The 26386-nt window shown below is 63.3% G+C and overlaps 2 protein-coding genes across 5 annotated transcripts in view; one reads left to right on the top strand and one right to left on the bottom strand.

The window, feature by feature from the left end:
- Positions 1–344: 344 nt before the first annotated feature.
- STAB1 (stabilin 1) lies at positions 345–26150 on the top strand. 3 transcript variants are annotated; one of them, XR_014064053.1, is made up of 69 exons: positions 345–524; positions 4665–4801; positions 5150–5265; positions 5449–5534; positions 5611–5680; positions 6052–6147; positions 6410–6520; positions 6758–6954; positions 7156–7286; positions 7456–7580; positions 7865–7944; positions 8129–8266; positions 8406–8546; positions 8678–8740; positions 9038–9151; positions 9229–9282; positions 9522–9602; positions 9953–10111; positions 10529–10591; positions 10831–10926; positions 11175–11261; positions 11526–11637; positions 12093–12279; positions 12386–12479; positions 12590–12748; positions 14067–14162; positions 14709–14804; positions 14946–14993; positions 15143–15273; positions 15429–15540; positions 15915–15992; positions 16083–16181; positions 16288–16386; positions 16469–16600; positions 16850–16978; positions 17129–17185; positions 17569–17652; positions 18114–18309; positions 18428–18523; positions 18619–18664; positions 18759–18835; positions 19009–19134; positions 19302–19375; positions 19489–19563; positions 19812–19934; positions 20219–20266; positions 20475–20552; positions 20662–20808; positions 21177–21317; positions 21391–21450; positions 21685–21861; positions 21945–22031; positions 22151–22300; positions 22404–22460; positions 22541–22742; positions 23073–23222; positions 23307–23411; positions 23574–23643; positions 23757–23950; positions 24046–24190; positions 24270–24403; positions 24493–24658; positions 24739–24848; positions 24931–25050; positions 25135–25284; positions 25364–25468; positions 25551–25697; positions 25780–25896; positions 25982–26150. XR_014064053.1 is itself a non-coding variant. In XM_081525138.1 (69 exons), the coding sequence occupies exons 1-69, from the start codon at positions 444–446 to the stop codon at positions 26036–26038; spliced, it is 7707 nt and encodes a 2568-aa protein (XP_081381264.1). In that variant the 5' UTR covers positions 345–443; the 3' UTR covers positions 26039–26150. The 3 variants fall into 3 exon arrangements, 2 of the variants coding, with proteins under 2 accessions (XP_081381264.1, XP_081381265.1); XM_081525138.1 differs by having other exon boundaries at positions 23536–23643; XM_081525139.1 differs by having other exon boundaries at positions 23536–23643; positions 25135–25288; positions 25371–25468.
- Positions 26047–26386, bottom strand: part of NT5DC2 (5'-nucleotidase domain containing 2) — a 54752-nt gene continuing 54412 nt past the window's right edge. For both annotated transcript variants that reach the window (XM_081525140.1, XM_081525141.1), the window contains exon 14: positions 26047–26386. In XM_081525140.1, coding sequence (XP_081381266.1) covers positions 26125–26386 — 262 coding nt within the window. In that variant the 3' untranslated portion in view covers positions 26047–26124.

The raw sequence follows: 26386 nt of genomic DNA, 5'->3' as shown, positions 1-26386 counted from the left end.
TGCCCTCTCCCCGACCCTCCAGAACCCCCCAGAGCCTCTGAATGAAACATGCTAGGCTTGTAGGTGCTTGGGGTGGGGAGTTGTCTGCATCTGCCCCTGAATGGGCTTCAACTCTGATATTCCCTAGGCTTGTGGCTAATGGTGGGCTTGGAGGCTATGATGCCAGGAGGAGGGTCCCGGGCCAGGAAGCCCCAAGCAGGGCCCAGGCATCCATGCAGGGGTCAGTGGCCAGCACCTTCCCTTCCGCCTGCAGGCTGCTGATATGCAGGAGGAAATCCTGGCGGGTTCCTGTTGGGGGGAGCTGGCGGGGCCTCCCGGCTGCTTTTAAAGCGCCTGCCCGCCCCGTCCTGCCTGCTCGCGAAGTGCCTGCCTCCTAGAGCTCGTTCCCCACGCCGCTGCCCTGATTCTGTCCCGGACAACGTGCCCGCCAGCCGCCACCGGCCATGGCAGGGCCCCGTGGCCACCTCCTGCTCTGCTTCCTGGCTGTCTGCCTGGCAGGCCCCAGCTTCTTTGGGGGGCAGAAGGTGAGTATGAGCTGGTCACGGAGGGGGGTATGATATCCAGGCTCTCCTGGCCATGGTGGAAGCAGGGAGGGTGTGCTCATGGAGCAGGCATGGGGCTGGCGACACACAGGGCAGCTGCTGCTGGTCTGACCTTCTCTGAGCCGGACGGAGGGCTGGGCTCTTGTGCCCACTTCCCCAGGCTGAGGTCTGTGTTTTCGCTGCTTTGGGATGGCAGGGAAGGTCAGCCTTCCCTCCTGTCTCTGGCTAGCCAGCCAGGTGGCGTGGGCAGCTCTCCCAGGGCTCCCCAGCCTGAGGGTTGGGGGTACGGAGCCAGGCCCATCCCCTTGCCTGGAATGAGGCCTGGTTTCTCTGTGGCCCTGGCTTGGGGGTAGGAGATGTGATCACCCCCAACCTCGCGGAGCTGACAAACTGAGAGGCTCACATGGGCCGTGTGTAGGCGTGCTGGGTGTGTGTACATGTGTGTGCCTGTGTCCTGCCCTGAGAGTGCCCAGAGGCACAGTGAGGTCTATTCATACCCAGTCCTCCTGGGCAAACAGCAGCCACCAATCACACCCTCACATCTTAGAGCTGCTGTTCGCCAAGTACACAACCTTGGGCACAGGGACGTCATGCCTTCGAATCTTCCCAGTCCCCGTCAAATCTTCCCAGTCCCCGAGCAGTGGGCCCTGTTCTCTGCCTGAGGCAGCCAAGGCCCAGGGATTATAGAGACAGGTTAGTCCTGCTCCGGAGCCACGCTCTGCGAGTCCCGATCCGGCCACAAGGAAGGAGCCGACAGGGTCCGAGGGTACGGCTGTCGGATTCATGTGCACAAGCCCCCTTGGGACTGCCTGTCTGCAAACTGCCCAGGCCCCATTGTGGGGACATTATCCCCACTGGAGTTTCTGTAAGAACCACCGACCCTTGGCATGGTGACAGTCCTTGAATCACTGACAGGCAGACTGAGGTCCCAAGAGGGAAAGGACTTGCCCAGGGCCCCACTGCCAGGCAGGACCAGGTGGGGACGCAGGCCCCCATGGTGCTCACTCATTTGCCTGTGGTCCCTCAGAGGAAGGGTGGGGAGAGGGGCTTCCCCAGCTTCAGGGCCAGGTCAGGGTTGGGGACGGGCAGATCTGAGGCTGAAAAAGTTAGGGAGGTGGTGGAGGAGCCAAGGGTTTCAGGCCATGCTGAGCCCTGCAAGTGGTTCCTGCTCCCTCCCTGCCTCAGTTTCCCCATGTGTACAACGCAAGGGAATTTCAAAGGCCACCTCACATTCTTGTGTCAGGGGTCTTTGGGGGGATGCTCAGGCTGGGAGTTTTTTTTTGTCACGTGTGCTGCGTGCTAAGTCGCTTTAGCTGTGTCCAACTCTTTGCAACCCTGTGGACTGTAACCCACCAGTCTCCTCTGTCCATGGGATTCTCCAGGCAAGAATACTGGAGTGGGTTGCCATTTCCTTCTCCAGGGGATCTTCCCGACCAAGGGATTGAACCCATGTCTCTTAGTCTTCTGCATTGGCAGGTGGGTTCTTTACCACTAGCACCGTCTGGGAACCCTGTCACAGACCACCTGTATATCTGCCTTCTGGGGCTGGGGCTCGGCCAGCCTGGGCAAGGGAAGTGGGCCTTGAGGATCTTGTCAGGAATGTGTCAACGCTGGCCTCTCATCACTCTCGTCACCTTGTGTAGCATGAGACTCACTGTGAACATTAGGAAACCGAGGCTCTGAGAGGATGGGATGACTTCTGGGTCACATAGTGAGGAGGAGGACTCTGACACACGGAGGTTCAGGCAGTAGAGTCAGGGAAGGCTTCCTGGAGGAGGGGGCTTAGCACCTGCCTGTTCAAGTCTCACCCATTGGCCCTTCTGCTGGGCACGTGCCGATGCAATTGAAGCCTGCAGTCTTCAGCTGGGATTTGAGGGGAGAGGGACATTGATCTACAACAAGGAGAAGTTTGGTGGATCCCTTGGTCTCGAGGGAGTTTGGGTTTTGGGCCCTAAACCCCAGCTTGGGGGAATTTCTTTCATCTTCTCTCAACAAGCTTAACACCTCGTGTCTCCTTAACTTCCCCAGCAGTGTCTCTGTGGGAAGCAGACGTTGCAGAATCAGTTCTGGATTAGGACAGGGAGGGGGGCAGTGCCCGCCTGGCTCAGACGGGTCCTGAGATGCCCTCAGGAAGAAGGGAATCTGATTCAGCACTCGGCGGGAATCCAGCTGCACTCCACCCAGTGGGATCAGTGGGGAGGTTGTAGGCCGCCAGGCAGAGGGGGCCTGAGTGCCCACCTCCGGTGAGGTCCCAGAGAGGTGTGATTTGGTCACTGGTTTATCCATCCATCCACTACCGATTTACAGATGCAACATCTCATGAATGTGTATCCACTCCACCAACAGGGCGCAAGGCTCCAGCTTTCTCCCGTGCTGGTGACTCTTGCCCCACTTCATGGAACCCCCTTCTGTTCAAGAGTAAAGACGGTGCCCTCTTGCTGGTCCCCAGGCCCTGTTGATGGTGCTGGCAGCTGTGTCTGGCTGGCCAGGTGGTTCTCAGGGGAACCAGCTGCGTGCCAAGCCTTTGCCCTGAGCCAGCAGCTGCCTGGCTGGGAGTTACCCAACTTCCTAGTCACTCCCTGGGTCAGCAAAGCCTAAGCGTCAGGATGGGGAATGAGACCACAGCATCCAGCCTACAGCCAGCCTGAGGCCTCCCACAGCAACTTCCCTCTTTGCAGACCACAGAGGGAGCGGAAAAGGCCAAATCGCAGCAGTGGGGAGAGGCCCTGGGCCCTTCATGTTCACCAGAAAAAGGTTCAGGCATTATTTCTCCTTTTCTCTCTCTTGGAGAGCCACACATCTGTGATGTGTTCTAGGAAAGAGATATTCTGGGTTCGCTCCCTTTGGAGTGTGTTCAGCATTTTTTAGATGGGAACTTCTCAGCTTCTCCAGGCCAGGCCTCGAGTCCCTGAAACCTCCTCATCAAAATGCTCCTCCCTGGGGTCTCTCCTCCCCCGGCAGCCGGGAGTGCGGGAGTGTCACTCCGGGTCAGTGCTGGAGAAGCTTGGAACTTTGTTGCTGTAATAGTAGCCCCAGTGGTGGTGGACTTGGGGGAGCTATGAGAGGCCAGCGGGTGGGACTTGAGGTCTTTCTTGGCGCTTGGATGACTCTTCCCCGTCCCCTGCTCTGTTCTCCATGCAGCAAAGGACCCACTGAAAACACAGGTGAGTCCTGGCGCTCCTCCGGACTCGACCTCCCCTCGCTGGCCTGGCCCCAGCCCCTCTGCCTGTCTCTGCCTCATCACACACGGCTGTGTGCTTCTTCCCACTTACTGGCTTTTGCCTCTCCTGTCCCCTCTGCCAGGAGCACTGCCTCTGACTAGTTTTCATGCATCCTGCAGGTCCCAACTCAACTGCCATCTCCCCAGGACGCCCCATGGGTCCTCTCAGCTCCCTCACTGCCAGCACTGCCTGTCTGGTGATGGGTCCCAGCTGGCATGTGGGGTCATGGGTTAGGCCTGGACCAGGGCTTGGGGCTGCTTGGCCCAAACTCAGACTCCCTCCCGTGTGCCTGCTCACGTGGGTCAATGGCAGGCGTGGTGCCGGCTGCTGGGGCTCTGACCTGAGGGAGCAAGCAGGGCCCTCAGCTGGCGGAGGGGGTCAGTCAGCATAGAGCTAGGGATGTGCTCAGAGCAGAGGGCCAGCCCCACGGCGTGGCTGAAGCTCTCGTCCTGCCTGGGGATGGCAGATGGTGTGGCCGTGTTCCCCTCCCCAGCAGTGTTCATGTTTAAATGAAAGGTGAGAATGAGCACTAGGTGGAGAGTCTAGGTTCAAGGCCCTGGGTGGCTACGGGCGAGGGCCACTTGCCCGGGGTTCAGTTTCCTCCTCTGAATCACCCAGAATGGAACGAAAACGCCAGATGCCCTTTATGTCAGAAGGCAGACACTCGGGCTTCTGTGCGTGCCTCCCGGCCCCCAGGCAGAGGTGCGCGGCTGTGGACATAGGGGTGCACTGTGGCAGGGGACAGCCTGTGACAGGCAGGGTCCCTCCAGACTCAGGGCCTCCTCGATGAACAGATCGGGGATCGGCGCCTGGAGAGAGGGTTGCTAGGCCTTGTTGTGATCAAGAGTCCTGGCTGTGTGCAGGTCCAGGCCCCTCACTCCAAACCCTCCTCCTGGCCCAGGTCCAGTCCAAACGCTGCGATGTGAAGACCAAGTTCATCACTCACGTACCCTGCATCCCATGCCCCACCATCAAGAAGCGAGTGTGTCCCTTGGGCTGGATTCCGGCTTTTCCGGAGAAGATCTTACAGGACTGCCGGTGTGCATCCCCACCGTTGCTTGCTTCCAGGGGTGTCCTGTGGGGTGGCAGGGGACCAGGAGGGCCTGGCGGGCCTGGGGAGTGAGGGCAGGGATTCACTCATATCCGTGTCTCTTGGCCCTTCCAGTGGGACAGAGGTAGGCAGGGAGAAAGGAGAAAGAGGCGGGCTAAGTGCTATTTACTGAGCATCCGTGGTGGACCAACCCCTGTGCTCAGCTCGGAGCGGGGGAGGGGGCAGGAGGGAAGGGATGGGGGGAGTAGTAAGAGTCGCGGAACCCAGGGTGGGGAGGCTGGGCTAGGGCTGCAGGGGGCAGTCCTCTCATCACCCTGCCTGTCCTTGGTCCCCAGATACGAGGTCCAGCTGGGGGACTCTCTCTTGTCCATAAGCGGCTGCAGCCTGGAGTGCTGGAAGGACGTGGTGCAGAAGGCCTGCTGCCCTGGCTACTGGGGGTCCCAGTGCTATGGTACGGGGGAGGGCCCCAGCCTTGCTCCTCATGCCCCCACCCACCGGCATGCCAGCTTGGCCACCTGACTCTGGCTGCCCCCGGGGGTGGGACCATGTCTGGGTCTGCCCAGAGCTGCTGGGTTTGGGCGAACCGGGGGTCCTCAGGACAGATTTGAGTTCTGCGGGGGCGGCGGGTCCACAGAGTGCCCTGGCGGTGCCGAGACCCCATGCAGCGGCCACGGGACCTGCCTGGATGGCATAGACGGGAACGGGACCTGCGTGTGCCAGGTGAGGGCCCGGTGGCGCTGGGTGGGGGTGGGGTGGGCGTGAGGGGCTGCGTTAACTTGGTGCATCTCTCCACCAGGAGAACTTCGGTGGCTCAGCCTGCCAGGAGTGTCGGGACCCCAACCGGTTTGGGCCTGACTGCCAGTCAGGTGAGCGCTGGCCCAGCAGGAGGGCAGGGCCGGTGTCCACTTAGGGGCCAGTGTGGACCCAGTCTCTCCAACCAACTGCTGTCAGACTCCCTCACACATCTCCTCTGGGGACATGAGCTTTGCTTGATCACACCTCTAGCCCTTGCCTGTTCTTGGAGGCCTCCTCCAGGAAGCCTTCCCTGAGCCCCCAGACTAGGCCAGGTGCCTGCCCTGGGCTCCCACCTCCCCTGCGGTCCTGCCCCACGCCTCTGTCATCTGGAGGTTGTGCCTGCGGGCGCTGAGTTCTAGAGATGCAGAGGGCAGGGACTCGACATCCCCGTGTGCCCGCCGGCTCGGGCCGGGGTCCCACCTTCCTTGCGTGTCCCTCCCAGTGTGCAGCTGTGTGCACGGCGTGTGCCGCCACGGGCCACGCGGGGATGGAAGCTGCCTGTGCTTCGCTGGATACACTGGAGCCCGCTGTGACCAAGGTGAGCAGCTGCTGGGGTAGCGCTCCTCACCGGCCAGAGCAGGATGGGACCTCCGCCTGCAACCCGGCTTCCTTTAAGTGTGAGAGGCACTCAGCTGGCTTGGGGAGGGGGTGTCATCTGAAACCTTCACTGCCCACAGGCCCAGAGAGGGTGGGGCCCTCAGGGTCACACAGCAGAGTGGGCAGAGCCTCTTCGCTCCAGTGTTCCTCCACAACCTGGAACCTGGAGCTGCTTCAATAAATCCTTTCCTTTCTCCACTCAGAGCTGCTCGCCTGCCGGGCCCTGAACTGTCCCCGGAACTCCCAGTGCTCTGCAGAGGCCCCCGCCTGCAGCTGCCTGCCTGGCCACACCCAGCGTGGTGGTGAGTGCTGGGGTAAGTCGGGTCTACAGGAGGCCGGTCTCCAGCTCAGAGCGAGCATCCTTTCAGAGCAGCAAGTACAATCTGGCCGTTTTCAGGGAGGGAGAGCTGTCCCTGAGGGAGGAAATAGGGCCCGTCCCCAAGGTGTGGATCAGTCTGTTCACCCGTCTCTGGGCCATCCTGGTTAGAGGCTACAGAGGGCCGGGGCTCCTGGGGGCCCGGCTCACGTGGCCTCTCTCTGTGTCCCCACAGCCCCTGACCCCTGCCAGCCGTCACCCTGCTCCCCACTAGCCCAGTGCTCTGTGAGCCCCAGTGGGCAGGCCCAGTGTCTCTGCCCTAAGAACTACCATGGGGACGGGACAGTGTGTCTGCCTCAGGACCCGTGCGTCACGAACAACGGTGGCTGCCCCAGCAACTCGACCTTGTGTCTGTACAGGAAGCCAGGCCAGGTGAGCGGGCGGCCCCCCTCCCCCGACTCACTCTGGCTGTGGGTCCGTCACGGCTCTCCTAGGAGCCTCAGCTGCCCCACTTATAAAATGGGAGGGGGAGGACAGCCCGCTTCTGGGAGGGTAGCCTTGGGGGCCCAGCGGAGCTCTGTGGGTTCTCATGGACGTGGTGTCACCCCCACCCTCCCCGGCCGGGCGGGCCAGGCCTCCTGCTCCTGTAAGCCAGGCCTGGTCAGCATTGCCCACGACAGCTCCGCGGGCTGCTTCGCCTACTGCTCCGCCTTCTCCTGTGACCGCTCGGCCACCTGCCAGGTGACCCCTGATGGAAAGACCAGGTGAGCACGAGGGCCTCGGGCTGGGCCCCAGGGACAGCGGAGAGGGCCGCTGGGCCGGGGCAAGTGTGTGCCCATGTGAACCTCAGGGCCTGTGGGGACGTGGGTGAGGGTTGGGAGGGGGAGCCTGGCCATGGCCCCTGACCTCACTGGTTTCTACCCACGTCCCCAGCTGTGTGTGCAAGGAGGGTGAGGTGGGGGACGGGCGCGCCTGCTACGGGCACCTGCTCCACGAGGTTCAGAAGGCCAGCCAGACGAGCATGTTACTGCGGCTGAGAGGCACCTTTGCCATGCTGGGTGTGTGACCCTGCCACCTGCCTGGGATCCCGCCCCTCACACCCAGCATCCTTGGTGGGCTCTCTGGAGAGGCCTAGTTTCTCTGCCCAAGAGCTGTAGAAGCAGAGCATGGACTGGGTTGGGGTGTATGATGGAGGTGGGAGCTAGCCCCCCAGATGCTGATGTCCTCATTTACCCGAGACCTACCCCAACATCCCCCCGCCCCCCCACAACTGTCCAAGACCCAGGACTGATGCCTGCGGGCCTCCCAGACCCAGTCTGACGCGCCCCCTTCCTGCCCCCAGACCAGGGCTGCCGGGAGATCCTCAGCACGTCGGGCCCGTTCACCGTGCTGGCACCGCTCGTCTCGTCCAGGACCATGAACGTGAGCCCCCGCCTCCTCCCTGGACCCGCCCCAGGCTGCAGGGCCCGCAGAGCGTCCTCACCGCCCGCGTGCTCTGGGGACCAAGCCCTGGGAGGCCCCCTGTCCCCCCATTGCTCGGGCGGGGTGGCACGAAGACGACCGCCCGCCCTGGGCCCACTTGGCCCCCTCGCCCCTGTGCCCGCAGGCATCCGTCGCCCAGCAGCTGTGCAGACAGCACATCATCGCCGGCCAGCACATGTTGGAGGAGGCGGGGACCCAGGATCCACGCCGGTGGTGGACGCTGGCCGGGCAGGAGATCACTGTCAGTTTCAGCCGCTTCAGGGTAAGCAAGGCCCTCAGTCTGGGGACCAGAGGACTCACAGGTGGGGAACACAGCCCAGGAGAAGGCATGGAGGCGGACAGAGCCTTAGGACAAAGGGTGGGTGTTTGGAGTCTGAGCCAATGATCTCATGTCTCTTCAGAAATATACCTACAAATACCAAGACCTGCCGCAGCACACATTCACCATCCACAAGGCCAACTACCCAGCGGCCAACGGCCTCTTCCACGTCGTCACTGCCTTGCGGTTGCAGCCCCCACCAGAGCTCCCTGAGGACCCCAAGGTAAGCTAGCGTCTCCCAGCCGTGTGCCGCTGGATGACCTCTGACCCACGCTGAGTTCAGAGAAGGCCCTGGGGCAGCTCTGGAGGGGAGCTCCTTGCCCTCTGGGGCCTCACGCTTGTGCCTTCTTACAGAGGACCATCGGCCAGATCCTTGCCTCCACTGAGGTGTTCAGCCGGTTTGAAACCATCCTGGAGGTGAGTCTGAGGGAAAGGTCCCAGCCCATCTGATCTTTTGGGCCAGGACCCCTCATTGCCCAGAATGTAGCCCCACAGTGATCTGGGTTTCTGGAGTAGGACGTGCCTTGGCCCACGCGCCGTCCCAGAACCTGCCCGTCCGCACCCTGAGGCTCTGTGGTAGCGTGAACCCATTTCCAGTATCTCCCACTTACTCCTGACGGGCGTTCCCCGCAGACTGAGTGCCACAGGGCCCAGGCAGGACCTAGAGGCGAGGGCTGGCCACGGAGCCCCCGAGCCTCTTTCTCACCGCTACAGAACTGCGGGCTGCCCTCCTTCCTGGATGGGCCTGGGCCCTTCACAGTCTTTGCCCCCAGCAATGAGGCAGTGGATGGCTTGCGGGATGGCCGCCTGGTCTACCTCTTCACAGCGGTAAGCTTATCAGAGGGAGGGGGCTGGGGATACGGGGCCCAGAGCCTTGAGCAGCCAAGACCCCTCTCTCCTGCCAGGGTCTCTCCAAACTGCAGGAACTGGTGAGGTACCACGTCTACAACCATGGCCAGGTGAGAGGTCCTCTGGGAGGGTGGCCAGCTGACACCTGCCTCTGGGCCCTCAGAGGATTTGTCTGCAGAGTCTGGTCTTCCCCTGGGGCCCCTTCTCCTCCCCACTGCCATCTGGACTCTACAGCACAGGGAAGAGTTTGGGGACCAAGGTGGCAGCCACAAGTCACCTGGGCAAGACTGGGCATGGTCCCAACGTGTGGCCAGTGCCCGGCCTAAGGCCACCCCCTCCTCCACTCCAGCTGACCGTTGAGAAGCTCATCTCCAAGGGTCGGGTGCTCACCATGGCAAACCAGATCCTGGCTGTGAATATCTCAGAGGAGGTGAGCTCCACAGGGATGGGCCAGTGGAGGGGCTGGTGATGACCAGCCAGGTGTCAAGCCTCTTTTGGATCTGCTGTTGTGCTTCGAGCTCTTCGAGCCCAGGCAGCCCCTGGTGGGGGTCATGTGGGAGCAGGCACAGCCCAAATCCCTCTCCTGGGTCCCAGCAAACTCGGGGGGCTCAGGATGGCAGAAACCTCATGGATCAGGGCGTGGAGGCTGGAGCGGTTCTGCCAGGGCAGGAGATGTTGCCAGGGAGGGGGTGAAGAGCTGGCCGGCAGGGTGGGCCTCGACAGCGCGTTGAGAGCAGAGGTGGGGGCCAGGCCGAGGATGCACTCTGGGCTCTGCCACAGGGGCGCATCCTGTTGGGGCCTGAGGGGGTCCCCCTGCGGAGAGTGGACGTGCTGGCTGCCAACGGTGTGATCCACATGCTGGAGGGCGTCCTGCTGCCCCCGACCATCCTGCCCATCCTGCCCAAGCTCTGCAACGAGGAGCAGCACGCGGTCGTGGCGGTGAGTGCCGCTTGCGCGGGGATCATCTTCCAGGGAGAAGAGGAGCCTCTTTCTAGTCCTCCAGAGAGTGGGTGGCTCTGGGGCTCTGGCATAGACCCCACAGTTTGGCCTGGACGCCCCACGCCCAGCCCTCAGCAGTCCTCCTGACGGGCCCTTAGCCCTTAGCCGTCACTCACGCCTCTCCACCCTTCCCCCGGCCTCCCCACCCAGGCCTTGGCCGCTCTCACACGCGCTCTCTCCCCACGAGGCCTTCGCCCTCTTTCCTCTGCCTGGAATGCCCCCTCCCCACCTCCCTTGTCCCCTCCTGTGGTGACTCTTCTCCTGTCTCAGGCCTTGGCTCAGTGCCACCGTCTTAGGGTTTGCTAAATAAATAAACCATGACTAACCCTTCTCCCCTCCTTCCCCTGCCCTGCCCAGGGCTCCTGTGTGGACTGCCAAGCCCTGAACACCAGCACATGCCCCCCCAATAGTGTGAAGCTGGTGAGCATCCCGTGGCCCAGTCCTTGGGGGCTGACTCCTGACTGCCCAGTGAGGTTTCTGCCCTGGGTCAGGGTGGGGAAGCTGGGCTGGGAGACTTAGCTGGACCTGGAGGCACAGCCCCACTGACAGTGGAAGTGCCCGGCCCAGGGGTGGGGGTGAGGTCCTTTGACCAGGGCTGCCTGGCGAGGAGGCCGGCCCAGGACCCCTGCCTGCTGACCAACCTGGCCCGGCCCACCCAGGACATCTCTCCTGAGGAGTGTGTCTACATCCACGACCCTTCTGGGCTCAATGTCCTGAAGAAGGGCTGCGCCCACTACTGCAACCAGACTATCCAGGTGAGCCTGGGCCTGGGATGCTTGCTCCCTGGCGACCTGGGGCACTTGCTTCTCCTCAGGAGCCCCCCAGGATGGCTGGGTGGGCTGCCATCCTCAGAGAGCTGTGCTGCATCCTAATGGTGGAAGAGGTGTCCCAGAGGGGCCTCTCCCACCCCCTGCTCCCGCCACACGGGACCAGGGAGCAGAAGCCAGTTGGGCTGGGGGGTCAGTGTGGCTCCCGATGGACCCTCAGATGTGTTCTCTTACAGAAACCTGGCTGCTGCAAAGGGTTTTTTGGGCCTGACTGTTTACAGTGTCCTGGGGGCTTTTCCAACCCCTGCTACGGCAAAGGCAACGTGAGTCCCCTCCTGCCCTGGCATGAGGGGTGGGGGGATAGGGGCGCCTAGGTTGAGCAGAAGTTACCATGAACCCTCCAGGGCCAGGCGACTTTTAGGGGGCTGGTTCTTTTGGCAGCATCCGTGATTCAAGGTCTCTTTCAGCAGGAGGTCTTCTGCAGGGAGCAGGAGTGCAGAGTTAGCCTGTGGGGAGAAGGGGTATTGTGGGAGAGGGTGTGGATAATCGCCTCCCAGTGACTGTTCTTGCCTCCTGCCCACCCCCAGTGCAGTGATGGGGTCCAGGGGAGTGGGGCCTGCCTCTGCTTTCCAGACTACAAGGGCATCGCCTGCCACATCTGCTCCAACCCGAACAAGCATGGAGACCAGTGCCAGGAAGGTGGGTGGTCCTGGCCAAGGCCCCCTGCCAGGGAGATAAAGGGTCTGTTTGCAAGGGGGGCTGGGGACTCCCAAGACATTAAATAGAACCTCAGGAAGAAGGGTTCAGACCGCAGATCATGGAGAAGGTTTTGGAAACACAAGCAGATAGCTGTTTGATCCATGCCGGAAAGACAACCACGGTTCAATCTAAAGCATGCAGGGTTTAGGTCAGACACACAGAAGAACTTCCTGATGGTGTTGGGAGCAGGGCAGCTAGAATAGGGTGACTGCAAGCAATGAATTGCTCCACTCTGCTTTCTTCCTCTCTGCCTTCGAGTCTGGGATGACCTGGCTTTGCGACCCTGCAGTCAGACCTCTTCTGGCTGCTCCAGTCCCAGCATTGCCAAGCTGCATCCTGGCTCCCAGTCAGCCATGCCTCTGCCTCAGTTTCCCTGCTCCATCTGCTCCTTGCAGACTGCGGCTGTGTCCATGGTCTATGTGACAACCGTCCGGGCAGTGGGGGTGTGTGCCAGCGTGGCACGTGTGCCCCAGGCTTCAGCGGCCGCTTCTGCAATGAGTCCACGGTGGGCTGTGGGCCCACAGAGCAGGCCCAGCCGTGCCACCCACATGCCCGCTGCGTTAACCAGGGGGGTGTCTCCAGGTGAGGACATGGGCTGCCTCTCTGCCCCTCACCCCCGTGACTGTGCTTGTTGTTTGCTCAGAGCTCCCTGAGGCTCACTGGAGGCCCTTCGTTCACCCACCCCCAGGTGTCTCTGTCTGGATGACTTTGAGGGTGATGGCTTCTTCTGCACACCCAGCGACCCCTGCTCTCGCCCAGACCGTGGCGGGTGCTCGGAGAACGTGAGCCTGGCCCCTGCCCTGGAAGCCTGACCCACGGGCTAGAGGCGGGACTCCCTCGTCCCCAACCTGCCACCCTGCCGCCCTGAGTCCTTCATCCATGGCTCTCACAGGCTGAGTGTGTCCCTGGGGCCCGGGGCACCCACCACTGCACATGCCACAAAGGTTGGAGTGGGGATGGTCGTGTCTGCGTGGCCATTGACGAGTGTGAGCTGGACTTGCGCGGTGGCTGCCATGCTGATGCCCTCTGCAGCTATGTGGGACCCGGGCAGGTGAGCTTGGCAGGCCTCGAGAGAGCAGGGTGGGGTTGGGGGGTCTCTGTCCTGGGGGCCTCTCCCCCTAGCTCATCTGACTCTAGCAACATCCACTCCAAGAACTCAAGCTCAGGGTCTGAAACCTCAGACACAAATGAGAATCCAGTTCTGAAATGTTGAGTTGTACAATCTGAAAGTAGCAGACAGGTGCTAGAAGCAACGTGAAGGTCACAATAGTTTGAGAGGAAGGTACGTTCCAGTGCCAGTCTAGGGCGGCACTGTTTCCAGACCAGAAGGCTGTGACTCCTGCCTCTCAGGGGTGAGGACTCTCGTAACCAAGAATCCAGGAGTTCTCTGTTCTAATTGGACGCTGGGGCCATTGTCTTATGACAAGTAGCTCACCCATTCACTCACTGGTTTCCCACAGGTCACCAGGCACCTGTCACATGCTAGTCACTGTTCTAGATGTAGGGATTCAGTCCTGAGCAAAAGCTAGAAGAGACCCCTGCCCAAGGAGAGTGACATCCTGAAATCTTTAGACTCGTGCACATCCAGCTCTGGGACTTGGGAGTCTGAGACTCTCAGAACCTGAAACCTTCCCTGTGAGGCCTGTCAGGCTTGGTGAGCCCGAGGACTGGTTAGCGTTGAAGAATCCAACATGAAAACCGGGAGGCCAGGCCTGGCTGTGTCAAGGCCAGCCTCTGGGTGGCCCGGGCGGGTGCAGGGACCCATGGGGCTCCCTCTGCTCCTGGACCACAGCCACGGAGCCTCAGCAGAGGCACTCAGGTGACCTGAGAGCTGGATGCGAACTCCATCAGGAGCTTTCAGGTTCAGAGCTGAGGATGGAATAAGCAGGTGGAGGTGCCCCCAACACGCAGAGAGGGGCAGCTGAGATCCTGGGAGTCTCACTGGTGGCTCCCCTGCAGTGTGGACAAGCCCAGGGACACCGGCATTTAGCGGGGAGGATCGGGGCAGCCAAGCAGAGAGGCGGGGTAGCAGGTGGGATCCCAGCCACCATCCCTGGGCTGGCCTTGGCAGGACCTGCCCACTCACACATGCTGCAGACCTAAGCAGCCTGGCTGGGCCCCAGGCTCCATGGGAGGTCCCTCTCAACGGCCTCACTTCCTGGGATTATTCCCGAGAGCCAGTCTCCCCTCGGCCTCAGTCTCTGCGCTGGAACGTGAGCCTCCGAGGGTGGGGCTGGGAGAAGCTCCTCAGGGGTCTGAACAGGCCTCCCCAGAGGAGCACGCCCATCGAGGGCTGAGCGGTCAGGGAGGAAAGGGTTTCGTGCTTCTGGTGAGATGAGGCTCCCTGCCCGCAACCTCTCCCTTTCCAGAGCCGGTGCACCTGCAAGCTGGGCTTCGCGGGAGACGGCTACGTGTGCAGTCCCATTGACCCCTGCCGGGCAGGCAATGGGGGCTGCCATGATCTGGTGAGGGGGGCCCTGAGAGGTCTCTGTGCCCAGGGTAGGCATCGGGGGTGGGGGAGGTTGGCCCCAGCGGTGTCCCTGTCCCTGGGCAGGATTGGGATCTTTGTGTACCCCAAATCTGAACCTTGTCACCTGTTTGCCCATAAGACAGAGCTTTGATGCCTCCTTTTGAAGGTCCCACCCCTGCCCAGGGTCCATCCCCTGCCCCCACTGCCCATCCTGCCTCCCTGTCCCACACCTTTGGCCTGGCTGGCTCCTCCTCTCAGCTCAGGCCTCTCCTGAGGGTCCAGGGCCTCCCAGCTGCCCCGTCTGCTGTGGTGGGTCAGGGTAACCCACGTCAAATGCTCACTGGTCTTGGGGGGCAGGGCCAGGCCCAGCAAAGGAGCCGCTTGAACACAGACTGGGTGGAGGGAGACACCTATGGTAGGGGTGGGTAGGCGGACAGAGAAGAGGATGGGCCAGGGTGAAATGGAGAGATGGAGGGGGGATGCTCTCCTGCTCGCCATACGGGTGCTGAATGGAGGCCATGTCTCTGCCCTTCCACCCCAGGCCACCTGCCGGGCAGTGGGGGGAGGCCAGCGGGTCTGCACATGCCCCCCTGGCTATGGGGGTGATGGCTTCAGCTGCTACGGAGACATCCTTAAGGTGAGTGGTTCCCTGCTCTCCTACAGGAGTCCTCTCGTGTACTCGGGGGTGGGGAGGGTGGTGAGGCAGTGCTCAGGGTCCCCGGGAAGGGGCTCAAGTCTGGCCCTAGATGGGTGACTTCAGCTTTTTCTCTCCCTTCAGGAGCTGGAGGCAAATGCCCACTTCGCCGTCTTCTACCAGTGGATCAAGGTAGGATCCGGCTGAATGCTGAGGCTGGGGACTCACATCCAGGCCACGTAACAGCTGGAGGTGGAGGGCAGGCCCGGAGGCTGGGGACTGCTATCTCAAGGTGGTGGCTGCCTCCATGACTCCTGTACCCCCACACACCACGTGCACAGGGGGCTGGCATCACTCTTCCTGCCGACAGCCGAGTCACAGCCTTGGTGCCCTCGGAGTCTGCCCTCCGTCGGCTGAGCACCAAAGACCAGGCCTTCTGGCTTCAGCCAAGGATGCTGCCGCAGCTGGTCAGGTGGGCTACCAGGGCTGGGCTCTGGGAGGGGGCTCTCGTACGAGACCCAGCCCCTCTCCAGAGGTCCTCAACTTGGCATGTGTTCACCCTTTGGGGTGAAGTGTGTAGTTTACACTAACCTGGTTCCATGGCCCCCCTAAACTGTGTCCCCTCAGGGCCCATTTCCTCCAGGGCGCCCTGTCCGAGGAGGAGCTGGCCCGGCTGCACGGGCAGAATGTATCCACCCTGAACCCCACCGTACGCTGGGAGATTCACAACGTCAGTGGGGTACGTGGTGAGCTTTGGGCCGAAGGGGCCCTACAGGCATGGGGGCAATTTGAGTGGTGGCTGCAGGCTTCCCAGCCCAGGGTCCCCTCGCCCTGCCAGGGCCGAGCCCAGACATTGTGCTCAGCACAGGTTTGCTGCTGGGCAGTGTCTTCGGGCCGGAGTGACTGCCCGGCTGGGGGTTGTCTGTCCATCGTGGTCTGCATATGCACACCTGTCCCCTCATGCCTGGGCCCCAGCGAGGGTCTGTGTGCCCGTGTGATAGGTCCTGACTCTGAGGGTGTCCAGGTCGGTTGGGTACCTTGTGGCCAGCAGCCTCTGTTGGTGCTATACCCACTCTTAAGTGTCTACCTGAGCTCTTCCCTGCTGCCTTCCAGAGGGTCTGGGTGCAAAACGCAAGTGTGGACGTGGCTGACCTCCTTGCCACCAATGGTGTCCTACATGTCCTCAGCCAGGTATGGCTGGAGCGGGGTGTGTGCACAGGGAAGCTTCTAGGCAGGCCAAGGGGCAGGAACGTGCTGACCAGCCCCCGTGCTCCGTGCCAGGTCTTACTGCCTCCAAGAGGGGATGTGCCGGGGGGACAGGGATTGCTGCAGCAGCTGGACTCAGAGCCTGCCTTCCACCTCTTCCGGGAGCTGCTGCAGGTAAGGGCGGGCGGAGGGACGAGTCTGGTCAGGGGCGCCCTCCCCCTGACCAGGGTGGGGACTAAGGGCAAGCGGGCCACCCCTGACACCTGCTCCTTGCCCCTAGCGCCACAGGCTGGTTCCTCAGATTGAGGCTGCCACCGCCTACACCATCTTCGTGCCGACCAACCGCTCTCTGGAGGCCCAGGCCAACAGCAGCAGCCTGGTGAGATCACTGGGATCGGGGCCACCGGGGGGCGGGCCAGCCTCCCATCCCACAGCCCCTGAGCTTCTCCTTCTCGCTCCAGGACTCGGATGTCGTGCGACACCACGTGATCCTGGGCGAGGCGCTCTCCGCGGAGGCCCTGGGCAAGGGGGGACACCGCAACTCCCTCCTGGGGCCCGCCCACTGGCTTGTTTTCTACAACCACAGTGGCCAGGTTGGCACTGGGCGGGGGGTAAAGGAGACCCTGCCCCAGGCTCCCTGCTCCTGAACACCCCTTTCCTTTGGCGTTCCCTTACCTGGGCACCTCCAGCCTGTGGTCCAGGGACGGCCCATCCTGGGAGACCCCCCCCCCCAGTCTATGGGATTACGCCAGCTCTGGGGTACCTCCCTGGCTTGCAGCCCTTGAGGTAAGGGTGGGAAGGGGTTGGGGAGAGGGGTTCAGCCTCTGCCCTCCCCACCCCAGCCCGAGGTGAACCATGTGCCGCTGGAAGGCCCTGTGCTGCAGGCCCCTGGCCGCTCACTCTTTGGCCTGTCGGGGGTCCTGACAGTGGGCTCAAGCCGCTGCTTGCACAGCCACGCAGAGGCCTTGCGGGTAAGAGGCCTGGAGGCAGGGGGCTGGAGGCCTGGCTAGCGGGAGGGGCGTCTGGGGAGCGTGGGAGAGTGGTTAGCCCGCCGAGGAGGCCAGGTGGGTTTGGAGCCCCCGCCTCCAGACCGCCTAATCCTCTGCCCTCTTTCTCCTCAGGAGAAATGTGTGAACTGTAGCCGGAAATTCCGCTGCACTCAGGGCTACCAGCTGGAGGTGAGAAAGAAGGGGCCCAGCTCATTCAGAACCTGTTCCACCGGCTCTCAGGCGCCCGAGGTGTCCAGGCTCCCCAGCCCAGCTCCGCTCACCCGGGCGTGGGCTCCTGGACAGCGTGGGCCACTCGACTTCCCTGGAGGCCAGGAGGCCTGGGTCAGGTCTGCCCAGAGGAGGCCTCACTCAGACTCACTTGGCCTGTGACCCACACCTGGGTCTTGCCTGCGCTCTCGTCCTGGGGTCTGTTCTGGTCCTTCTTTGACCCTTTTGCTATCTGTCCTGCTCACCTATCTCACCTGCAGATCACTCTAGTCTGTCTGTCTCCCCGTTCGCCATCTTGCCCATCCCTGACCGCTGGCTGAGCCCTCTGCCTGTCCCTTTTCCAGGACACCCCCAGGAAGAGCTGTGTCTACCGGTCTGGCTACTCCTTCCCCCGGGGCTGTTCTTACACGTGTGCCAAGAAGATCCAGGTTTGCCCTGAAACAGGCCGCCCCACCCCACCCGCCGCCGTTGACCAGAGAGAAGGAGGTGGCGGGGTGGGGGGGCAGGACAGGAGGCCTGATTAGGCTTCAGGGGCAGCGGCGGGGGCTGGGATGGAGATGAAGCCGGAAAGCCACTGCACGGAGGAAGGGGAAGGGAGAGAGGGCTGAGGTTGGAGGGGCCGGTGTGTGTCCCTGAGGCTGTGTCTCCAGGGACTGGGGGTGCGGAGGAGGAGAAAGGGCTCAGCCTGGAGCTGACTGCACCAACCAAGCCCCAGGGGCAGCAGTGGGGCGAGCTGCGCCCTGCACCGTGGGGTCCGGCCTGGCCCTCCTTTCATTTCTGCTGCGGAGGCTTGTAGAGGGCAGGCTCCGTTTCTCCGTGGCCCCAAGATGCCCTGCCCTGCTGTCCCCCATGGTTTCCCACCCCCTGACGTCCTCACACCCCCCTGCAGGTGCCCGACTGCTGCCCTGGCTTCTTCGGCACCCTGTGCGAGCCATGCCCAGGGGGTCTGGGCGGCGTCTGCTCGGGCCACGGGCAGTGCCAGGACCGGCTCCTGGGCAGCGGGGAGTGCCGCTGCCGCGAGGGCTTCCACGGGACAGCCTGTGAGATGTGTGAGCTGGGCCGCTACGGGCCCAACTGCACCGGAGGTGAGCCCAGGAGGGCGGGCAGGAGAGGTGGGGACACTGGCCGAGGGCAGTGGGCATGGAGACCCCGGAGCAGGGCACCTGCTGACGCCTGTCCCCCCCCACCCCGTCCTGCTCCCAGTGTGCGACTGCGCCCACGGGCTGTGCCAGGAGGGCCTCCGCGGGGACGGAAGCTGCGTCTGCAACGTGGGTTGGCAGGGCCTCCGCTGTGACCAGAGTGAGGAGCGGCCCCCTGGGAAGAGGGGCAAGTCCTGGGGAGGCGGTTCCAGGGTCCGCATGGTCAGAACCATCCTCCTCCTGCCCCCCCCCCAGAAACCAGTGGCCCTCAGTGCCTGCAGAAGTGTGACCCCAACGCCAAGTGAGTGAGCTAGGCCCCAGGGCTGGTGGGCGGGGGCGCCAGGGTCAGGGTGGGGGGCTGGCGGGCCCGACTGAGCTGTTGCTGTCCCCCCCAGCTGTGTGCAGGACGCGGCCGCAGCCCCTGCCTGCGTCTGTGCCGCGGGGTACTCGGGCGACGGCATCTCCTGTTCAGGTCCAGCCACTCCACCGCCCCAGAGCCCTTTCCACGCCCTTTGGATCCAGTCTCTGTCCCCTCTGGGGTCTCACCCCTCCCCCTGGCCTCCCTTTCTCCCCTGCCCTCCTCCTGGTCCCTGCTGTCCCACGCCCCCGCCCTGCTCATAGCTCTCTGGGCCCGTCTGCCCCTAGCGGTGGACCTGTGTGCGCGTGACCACGGCGGCTGCTCCCCCCACGCCAACTGCACGACCGTGGCACCTGGCCAGCGGACGTGCACCTGCCTGGACGGCTACACGGGCGACGGGGAGCTGTGCCAGGGTGAGGCTGGGGTCCCCCACCAGGCCTCACGCTGGCTGGGGGTCTGGCTTCGGTCAGACTAGGACGGGCTGAGGGGCACATGGGAGTGTGGGTGCTGAGAGTAGGGATAAGCACCTCGACGGATGGACAGAGGGGCCACCCCTCATCCCAGCGCCTCTAACCCCTAGAAGCCAACAGCTGCCTCATCCGCCATGGGGGCTGCCACATGCACGCTGAGTGTATCCCCACAGGCCCCCAGCAGGTGAGACAACTGGCGGGGAGCCGCCCACTGGGGCTGGGCCATCCCCCACAGGGCGCGGTGCTCCTCGGAGCACGCCTTCATCCAGCAGCCCTTCTGACTGGGATCTGTGACAGGTCTCCTGCAGCTGCCGCGAAGGTTACAGTGGGGATGGCATCCGGGCCTGTGTGCTCCTGGACCCCTGCTCCCAGGTCAGGCCCCCAGGTCACCCCCAGCGTCAAAGAGGGAGGGCCCGGGGAGGAGGGGACCAGCCTTCCTGAGCCCCAGCGGGGTCCTGAGAGCCTCTGAAGGGAGAGCCACCTTTGCCACAAGGTCAGGTCTGATCAGGAGGAAACAGGGCTCCGGGGCTTGGACAGGGAAGCTCGCGGCCCCTTCCCCAGGGCTGGTCGGAGCCGAGGAGGCCTGGGAGTCACTGCTGCCTCTCCTGTCCCCACCGCAGAACAACGGAGGCTGCAGCCCCTATGCTGTGTGCAAAAGTATGGGCGATGGCCAGAGGACATGCACCTGCGATGCAGTCCGTACTGTGGGGGATGGCTTCACCTGCCGAGCCCGTGTCAGCCTGGTAATGACACCTGGGGAGGACCCCGACCCGACCCTGGCAATGCCCCCCACCATGGGCCAAAGCCATGGTATTGGCTATTGCTCCTGATCCTGACACCTGACTCCACCTGGACCTGACCCAGTTATGGTCCATGAAACCCATTCTGATCCCAGAGCAGACCACCCTGGCTTTCCTTTCCTCATCTCTGCCTTGGCCAGACCTTGGGCTCCTGGTGCCATGAGAAGCACCGGCCCTGAATGCAGGCCAACCAAACTCTGAGCTGACCCTTGCCTTCCCTGCCTCAGGAGCTGCTTCGGGACAAGCACGCCTCCTTCTTCAGCCTCCATCTCCTGGTGAGTGACCAGCTGGCCTCCACATCCTTGGTCCAGCCTGGGTCTCTCTGATCTGCAGGTCCCACCTATCTCTGGGCCTTGATAGTCTCATTTGGTCAGAAGCTGGCTGGTTTGGTTTCTGAGTCCAGGTCTTTCCTGGAAAATCACAAGCCTCGAGTTGGTCCCAAGTTGCCCTTCTTCCACTCAAGCTGTTACCCTCTCCCTTCAGGAATACAAGGACCTCAAGGGGGACGGGCCTTTCACAGTCTTTGTTCCGCATGCAGATCTAATGACCAACATGTCACAGGTAACTCAGCCCTTGGCTGGGGAGGGGTGGGCCTGCTGGGCTGTGGGCACTGCCTGGGCACAGAGGTGGCAGTCAGGGCCCCCTTGTACCCTCATGACTCCCGCTCCAGGACGAGCTGGCCCGTATTCGCGCCAACCGCCAGCTTGTGTTCCGCTACCACGTTGTTGGCTGCCGGCAGCTGCGAAGCCAGGACCTGCTGGAGGAGGGCTATGCCACCACACTCTCGGGGCATCCGCTGCGCTTCAGCGAGAGGGAGGTAGGCCCAGCTCCGCCGGCCCCTGACACGGGCTGTCCACAGACCCAGGACTCCACTGCTCTCAGGGTCCTCGCCTGGGCACTGCGCCCGTGCCTTCAAGACCCTGTCACCTTCCCGGGCTGCTTTACTGACAGGGAGATGACTCCAGCCCTGGACGCTACCTACTACCAGCCAGGGGCTAGTCCTGGGCTCAGGACTTCTGAGTTTGGCCCTGTGTCCGTGGGGCTCCCACCAGCCAAATCCAACAGCTGTTTTCCCGGGCAGGAGGCGTTTTCCCTCTGCCTTGATCCTTCCCACTTCCTTTCCCAAGACTCGCCCAACCAGGCCCCCCACCACTTGGCTTCATTCCATCCCGGGCCCACCCCCAGGGCAGCATCTACATCAATGACTTTGCGCGTGTGGTGAGCAGCGACCAGGAGGCTGTGAACGGCGTCCTGCATTTCATCGACCGTGTCCTGCTGCCGCCTGAAGTGCTGCACTGGGAAGCTGATGCTGCCCCAGCTCCGCGGGTAGGACCTGGGTGCGGGCCGGGGACCCTCCCTCCCCTCCTGACCTCACTACTCACTGAGCCCCTGTCCCCAGAGAAACTTCACCGCTGCTGCAGAGACCTTCGGTTACAAGATCTTCAGTGGCCTTGTGACGGTACTGCCCCCGTGTGTGAGCTTTTCAGTGTGTGCATGTGTGTGTATATGCGGCTGACTGTGTGTGCTCATATGTGCCCGCACACCTGACTACATGCACGTATGTCGGCCTGGGATGGCTGCAGAGGAGTGTGGCTGGTGGGAAGGTCACCTGGGTCCCTGGAGCCCAGGCCCCTCCATCAGCCCAGTGGCCTTGGCCGGGGCTGTGACCGCCACACCTCTTCTCTCTCACCAGATGGCTGGCCTCCTGCCCCTGCTTCAAGATTCCTTCCACAGGCCCCTCACCATGCTGTGGCCCACAGATTCCGCCTTACAAGCCTTGCCTCCCGATCGCCAGGTCTGGCTCTACCATAAGGACCACCGTGACAAGCTGGCGGCCATTCTGCGGGGCCACGTGATCCGCAACGTTGAGGTGGGTGCACCCCCAGAGCGTGGCCCCTACTGCCTGCCACTCAGGCTGCCCACTCGGCTCCAACTGTGGCTCCATATGCTCAGGCCTTGGCATCTGACCTGCCCAACCTGGGCCCCCTGCGCACCATGCATGGGACCCCCATCTCCTTCTCCTGCAGCCGCGCACGGCCGGTGAGTCTGGGGAGAAAGCTTGAATGAGGGCAGCAGGAGGCAGTGGCCCAGACAGTGGGGGCTGCAGTACACCTGTGACGACGCCCCCCACCCACCTACTCCACACCCCTCACTGGCAGGGCGAGCTCACGGTGGGAGAGGACGCCGCCCGGATTGTGCAGCGACACCTGCCCTTTGAGGGGGGCCTGGCCTATGGCATCGACCAGCTGCTGGAGCCGCCTGGCCTTGGTGCCCGCTGTGACCGCTTTGAGACCCGACCTCTGTGGCTGGTGAGGGAGGCCACAGGCCAGAGGTGGAGGAGGGGTGCCAAGGCCGCTTGGCACTGCCCTGTCCACCCACTCGACTTGCCATGTTGCCTTCCTTTCCTCGCAGAAAGTTTGCAGCATTTGTGGGCTGGAACCCCCCTGCCCTCCGGGCTCACAGGAGCAGGTAAGGGGCTGGGCGCTAGGTGCTGGGGTCAGGCAGGGCCGAACAAGCTCAGGTTTGCAGCCTGATTCCTCTTGGCCCAGGGCAGCCCCGAAGCCTGCTGGCGCTACTTCTCAAAGTTCTGGACGTCCCCTCCGCTGCACTCCTTGGCCCTGCGCAGTGTGTGGACCCGGCCCAGCCACTGGGGTCAGCCCCAAGGCCTGGGCAGGGGCTGCTACCGCAACTGTGTCACCACCACCTGGAAGCCCAGCTGCTGCCCTGGTCACTACGGCAGCGAGTGCCGAGGTGAGTGTCCCGAGGCTGCAGACTCTGCTGGCCGGCTCTCCCAACCCCCAGGACGGCCGGGGGCACAGCTCTGACCATTGTGTCTCAGAAAGGGACTCGGGGTGGTCAGGCTGGGGGTGAGTGGACCTGCAGAAGAGACTGCTCTGAGCAGAGGTGGGTGTGTAGGTGGTCGGGACCTGGTGGAGTGGGCTAGGGTCCGGGTGTTCTCCAGGGCCCGGGGGCTGCTTGTGCTGGAGTGTCCGCTGCCACTGGGTGGAGGATGGGGTGTGTCCAGGCTGGGGGTCCTGACGAGGCCCCTGACTTCGCCTCTCTCCTCACCCCCTCCCCGAGCTTGCCCTGGCGGCGCCAGCAGCCCCTGTAACCAGCACGGCACGTGCATGGACGGCATGAGCGGCAGCGGGGAGTGTAGGTGCCATGCGCGCTTTGCTGGCACAGCCTGTGAGCTCTGTGCCCCAGGAGCCTTCGGGCCCCTGTGCCAAGGTAGGCTGTGCTGCCCGGCCCTGCCCTGCACCCTGACCTCCTTGGCCCGTGTGCCAATACCATCCTGCCTCTCTCTCTCCCCAGCCTGCAACTGCACCTCCCACGGCCGCTGTGACGAGGGCCGGGGTGGCTCCGGCTCCTGCTTCTGTGATGAGGGCTGGACGGGGCCACGCTGTGAAGTGCAGCTAGGTGAGTGGGCCCTGTGCTTGTGCCCACCCTGCACACAGCAGTGTTGCCCCAGTTGCACACTCAGATGGAAGGGAGTCCAGGGCAGCCGCTAACCTGGATGTGTGGGGTGGGCCCTGGGGGACAGAGCTGCAGCCTGTGTGTGCTCCGCCCTGCGCACCCCAGGCCGTGTGCCGCGCTGGCAACAGCTGTGAGTGCAGCCTGGGCTACGAAGGGGACGGCCGCACGTGCACAGGTGAGCAGGGGTGCGGGGGTGGAGGGCCCCCTCCCCTCCCGTCCCCTCCCGTCCCCTCCCCTCCCCTCCCCTCCCCGGCTGTCATCCGCTCCAACCGCCCCCGCCCCCTCCAGTGGTGGACCTGTGCCAGGATGGGCGTGGCAGCTGCAGCGAGCACGCCAACTGCAGCCAGGTGGGTACAGCGGTCACCTGCACCTGCTGGCCAGACTACGAGGGCGACGGCTGGAGCTGCCGGGCCCGCAACCCCTGTGAGGATGGCCACCGCGGGGGCTGCAGTGAGCACGCCGACTGCCTGAACACCGGGCCGGTGAGCAGGGGGAGCCAAGCCACTGGGGTGGGGGTGGGGGGCCGATTTTGGCTGCCCCAGGCCCTGAAGGGTGCCCACCTGCTCTCCTGCCCCAGAACACACGGCGCTGTGTGTGCCATGCTGGCTACGTGGGTGATGGACTGCAGTGTCTGCCAGAACCCGAGCCGCCTGTGGACCGCTGCCTGGACCGGCCACCTCCCTGTCACGCAGATGCTGTGTGCACCGACCTGCACTTCCAGGGTGTGCTTCCTTGCCCCCTCCCCGCACCCCTGGTTTACCTGGTGGTGGCCCGCTGACCATGCATCCCTCTCTTCTGCAGAGAAGCGAGCTGGTGTCTTCCACCTCCAGGCCCCCAGTGGCCCTTACGGCCTGAACTTCTCAGAGGCCGAGGCGGCTTGTGGGGCCCAGGGAGCTGTCCTTGCCTCTCTCCTTCAGCTGTCTTCTGCCCAGCAGGTTTGTGGGGCCTGGGAATCTGGAGCCAAGCCTGTGGGGGCCCTTTTGAGTTGGGCCTTGGGTCTCAGCCTCTGCTTGTCCTGTTACAGCTGGGCCTCCACCTCTGCCTCGTGGGCTGGCTGGCCAACGGCTCGGCGGCCCACCCCGTCGTCTTCCCCACGGCAGACTGTGGGGATGGTCAGGTGGGCGTGGTCAGCCTGGGCGCCCGGGAGAACCTCTCGGAGCGCTGGGACGCCTACTGCTTCCGCATGCAAGGTACGGGCGCCCCCCAAGCCCACCCGCTGCTCTGCCTCTCCCCACTGACCCACTCACTCGCTGCTCTGCCTTCCCTGCAGACGTGGCCTGCCGATGCCGCGATGGCTTCGTGGGTGATGGGACCAGCATGTGCAATGGGAAGCTGCTGGATGTACTGGCCACCACTGCCAACTTCTCCACCTTCTATGGGGTACCCAGGGGCCAGGGGTGTGGTGCAGTGGGGATCCTTGTAGAGGGAACCCACCCACAACCCTGTGTCCCACCATCCCCAGATGCTACTGGGCTATGCCAACGCCACCCCGAGGGGTCTCGAGTTTCTGGACTTCCTGGATGACGAGCACACGTACAAGACACTCTTCGTCCCTGTCAATGAAGGTTTTGTTGACAACATGGTAAGTAACAGGGAGTGTGGGGAGGGCAGGGCCTGATCCTGCTTTCTGTGGTTGGGCCACGACAACAGCTGTGCTGTGCCCCAGACGCTGAGCGGCCCGGACCTGGAGCTGCACGCCTCCAACACCACCTTCCTGAGCACCAATGCGAGCCAGGGTGCCCTGCTTCCCGCCCACTCGGGCCTCAGCCTCATCATCAGTGACCTGGGCCCTGGCAACAGTTCTCGGGCCCCTGAGGCGAGTCTGGAGGCTGCCCCTGCCCTGCTGGCCCAGCCCTCACTGATTATCACTGGGCCTGACCCCGGTCTCCCTACAGGTCCCAGGGGCAGTGGTGGTCAGCCGCGTCATCGTGTGGGACATCCTGGCCTTCAATGGCATCATCCACACTCTGGCCAGCCCCCTGCTGGCACCCCCGCAGTCCGTGAGTTGACCGTGGACAGGCAGAGCGGGGAGGGGCAAGGGGACGGCTCCAGCTGGGTCCCTGATGATCTCCTCATTGGCAGCGGGCAGTGGTGGCCCCGGAGGCCCCGCCTGTGGCAGCAGGCGTGGGGGCCGTGGTGGCTGCTGGAGCTGTCCTTGGCCTGGTGGCCGGCGCCCTCTACCTTCGTGCCCGAAGCAGGTCCACGGGCTTTGGCTTCTCTGCCTTCCAGGTAGCTGGGCTGGGGGCTGAGGACGGGGTGGGTCTGGGCCAGCAAGGCTGCTGAGGTCTCACGACTCAACCTACCTTTCCAGGCAGAAGATGATGCTGCTGATGACTTCTCCCCGTGGCAGGAAGGGACCAGCCCAACTCTGGTCTCCGTCCCTAACCCGGTCTTCAGTAGCCCTGAGGCCTTTTGTGAGCCCTTTGATGTGAGTGTGGGGCGGGAGGGGTGTTGGGAAAGGGGACCCAGGGCCCAGTCTCGGCGCAGACACTAACCGACAATCCTCCCCTTAGGACTCGCTCCTGGAGGAGGACTTCCCCGACACACAGAGGATCCTCGAGGTGAAGTGACGCAGAGGCACGAGGGAGACGGCTTTTATTGCCCGGAGAGGGTGGGACAGGTGGGGCTGGGCCTGATCCAGACAATAAAGGTACTCTCAGCGGATGTGTGCCATGTCACCAAGGAAGGGCGTCTTCATGCATCCGGTGCAGAGCTGGTCCATCCAGAGCGGCGCCTCGTGCTGCAGGGGGGTGCGGCGTGGGTAGAAGGTGAAGTCCACGCGGTAGTTGAGCAGGCAGCTGAGGGAGGCCATGTAGAGGTCGGAGAAGCGCACCAGGCGCCGTGAGAAGTAGGTGGGGTTGTGGAAGGTGCGGAAGATGCTCCCGAATTGTGCGTTGAACAGGGCCTTGGTGACGCAC

The sequence above is a fragment of the Giraffa tippelskirchi genome, chromosome 9, assembly GCF_054371585.1.
Source record: "Giraffa tippelskirchi isolate mGirTip1 chromosome 9, T2T-mGirTip1v1.2.pri, whole genome shotgun sequence".
Taxonomy (NCBI): Eukaryota; Metazoa; Chordata; class Mammalia; order Artiodactyla; family Giraffidae; genus Giraffa; species Giraffa tippelskirchi.
This window is presented reverse-complemented; position numbering and strand designations above follow the sequence as displayed.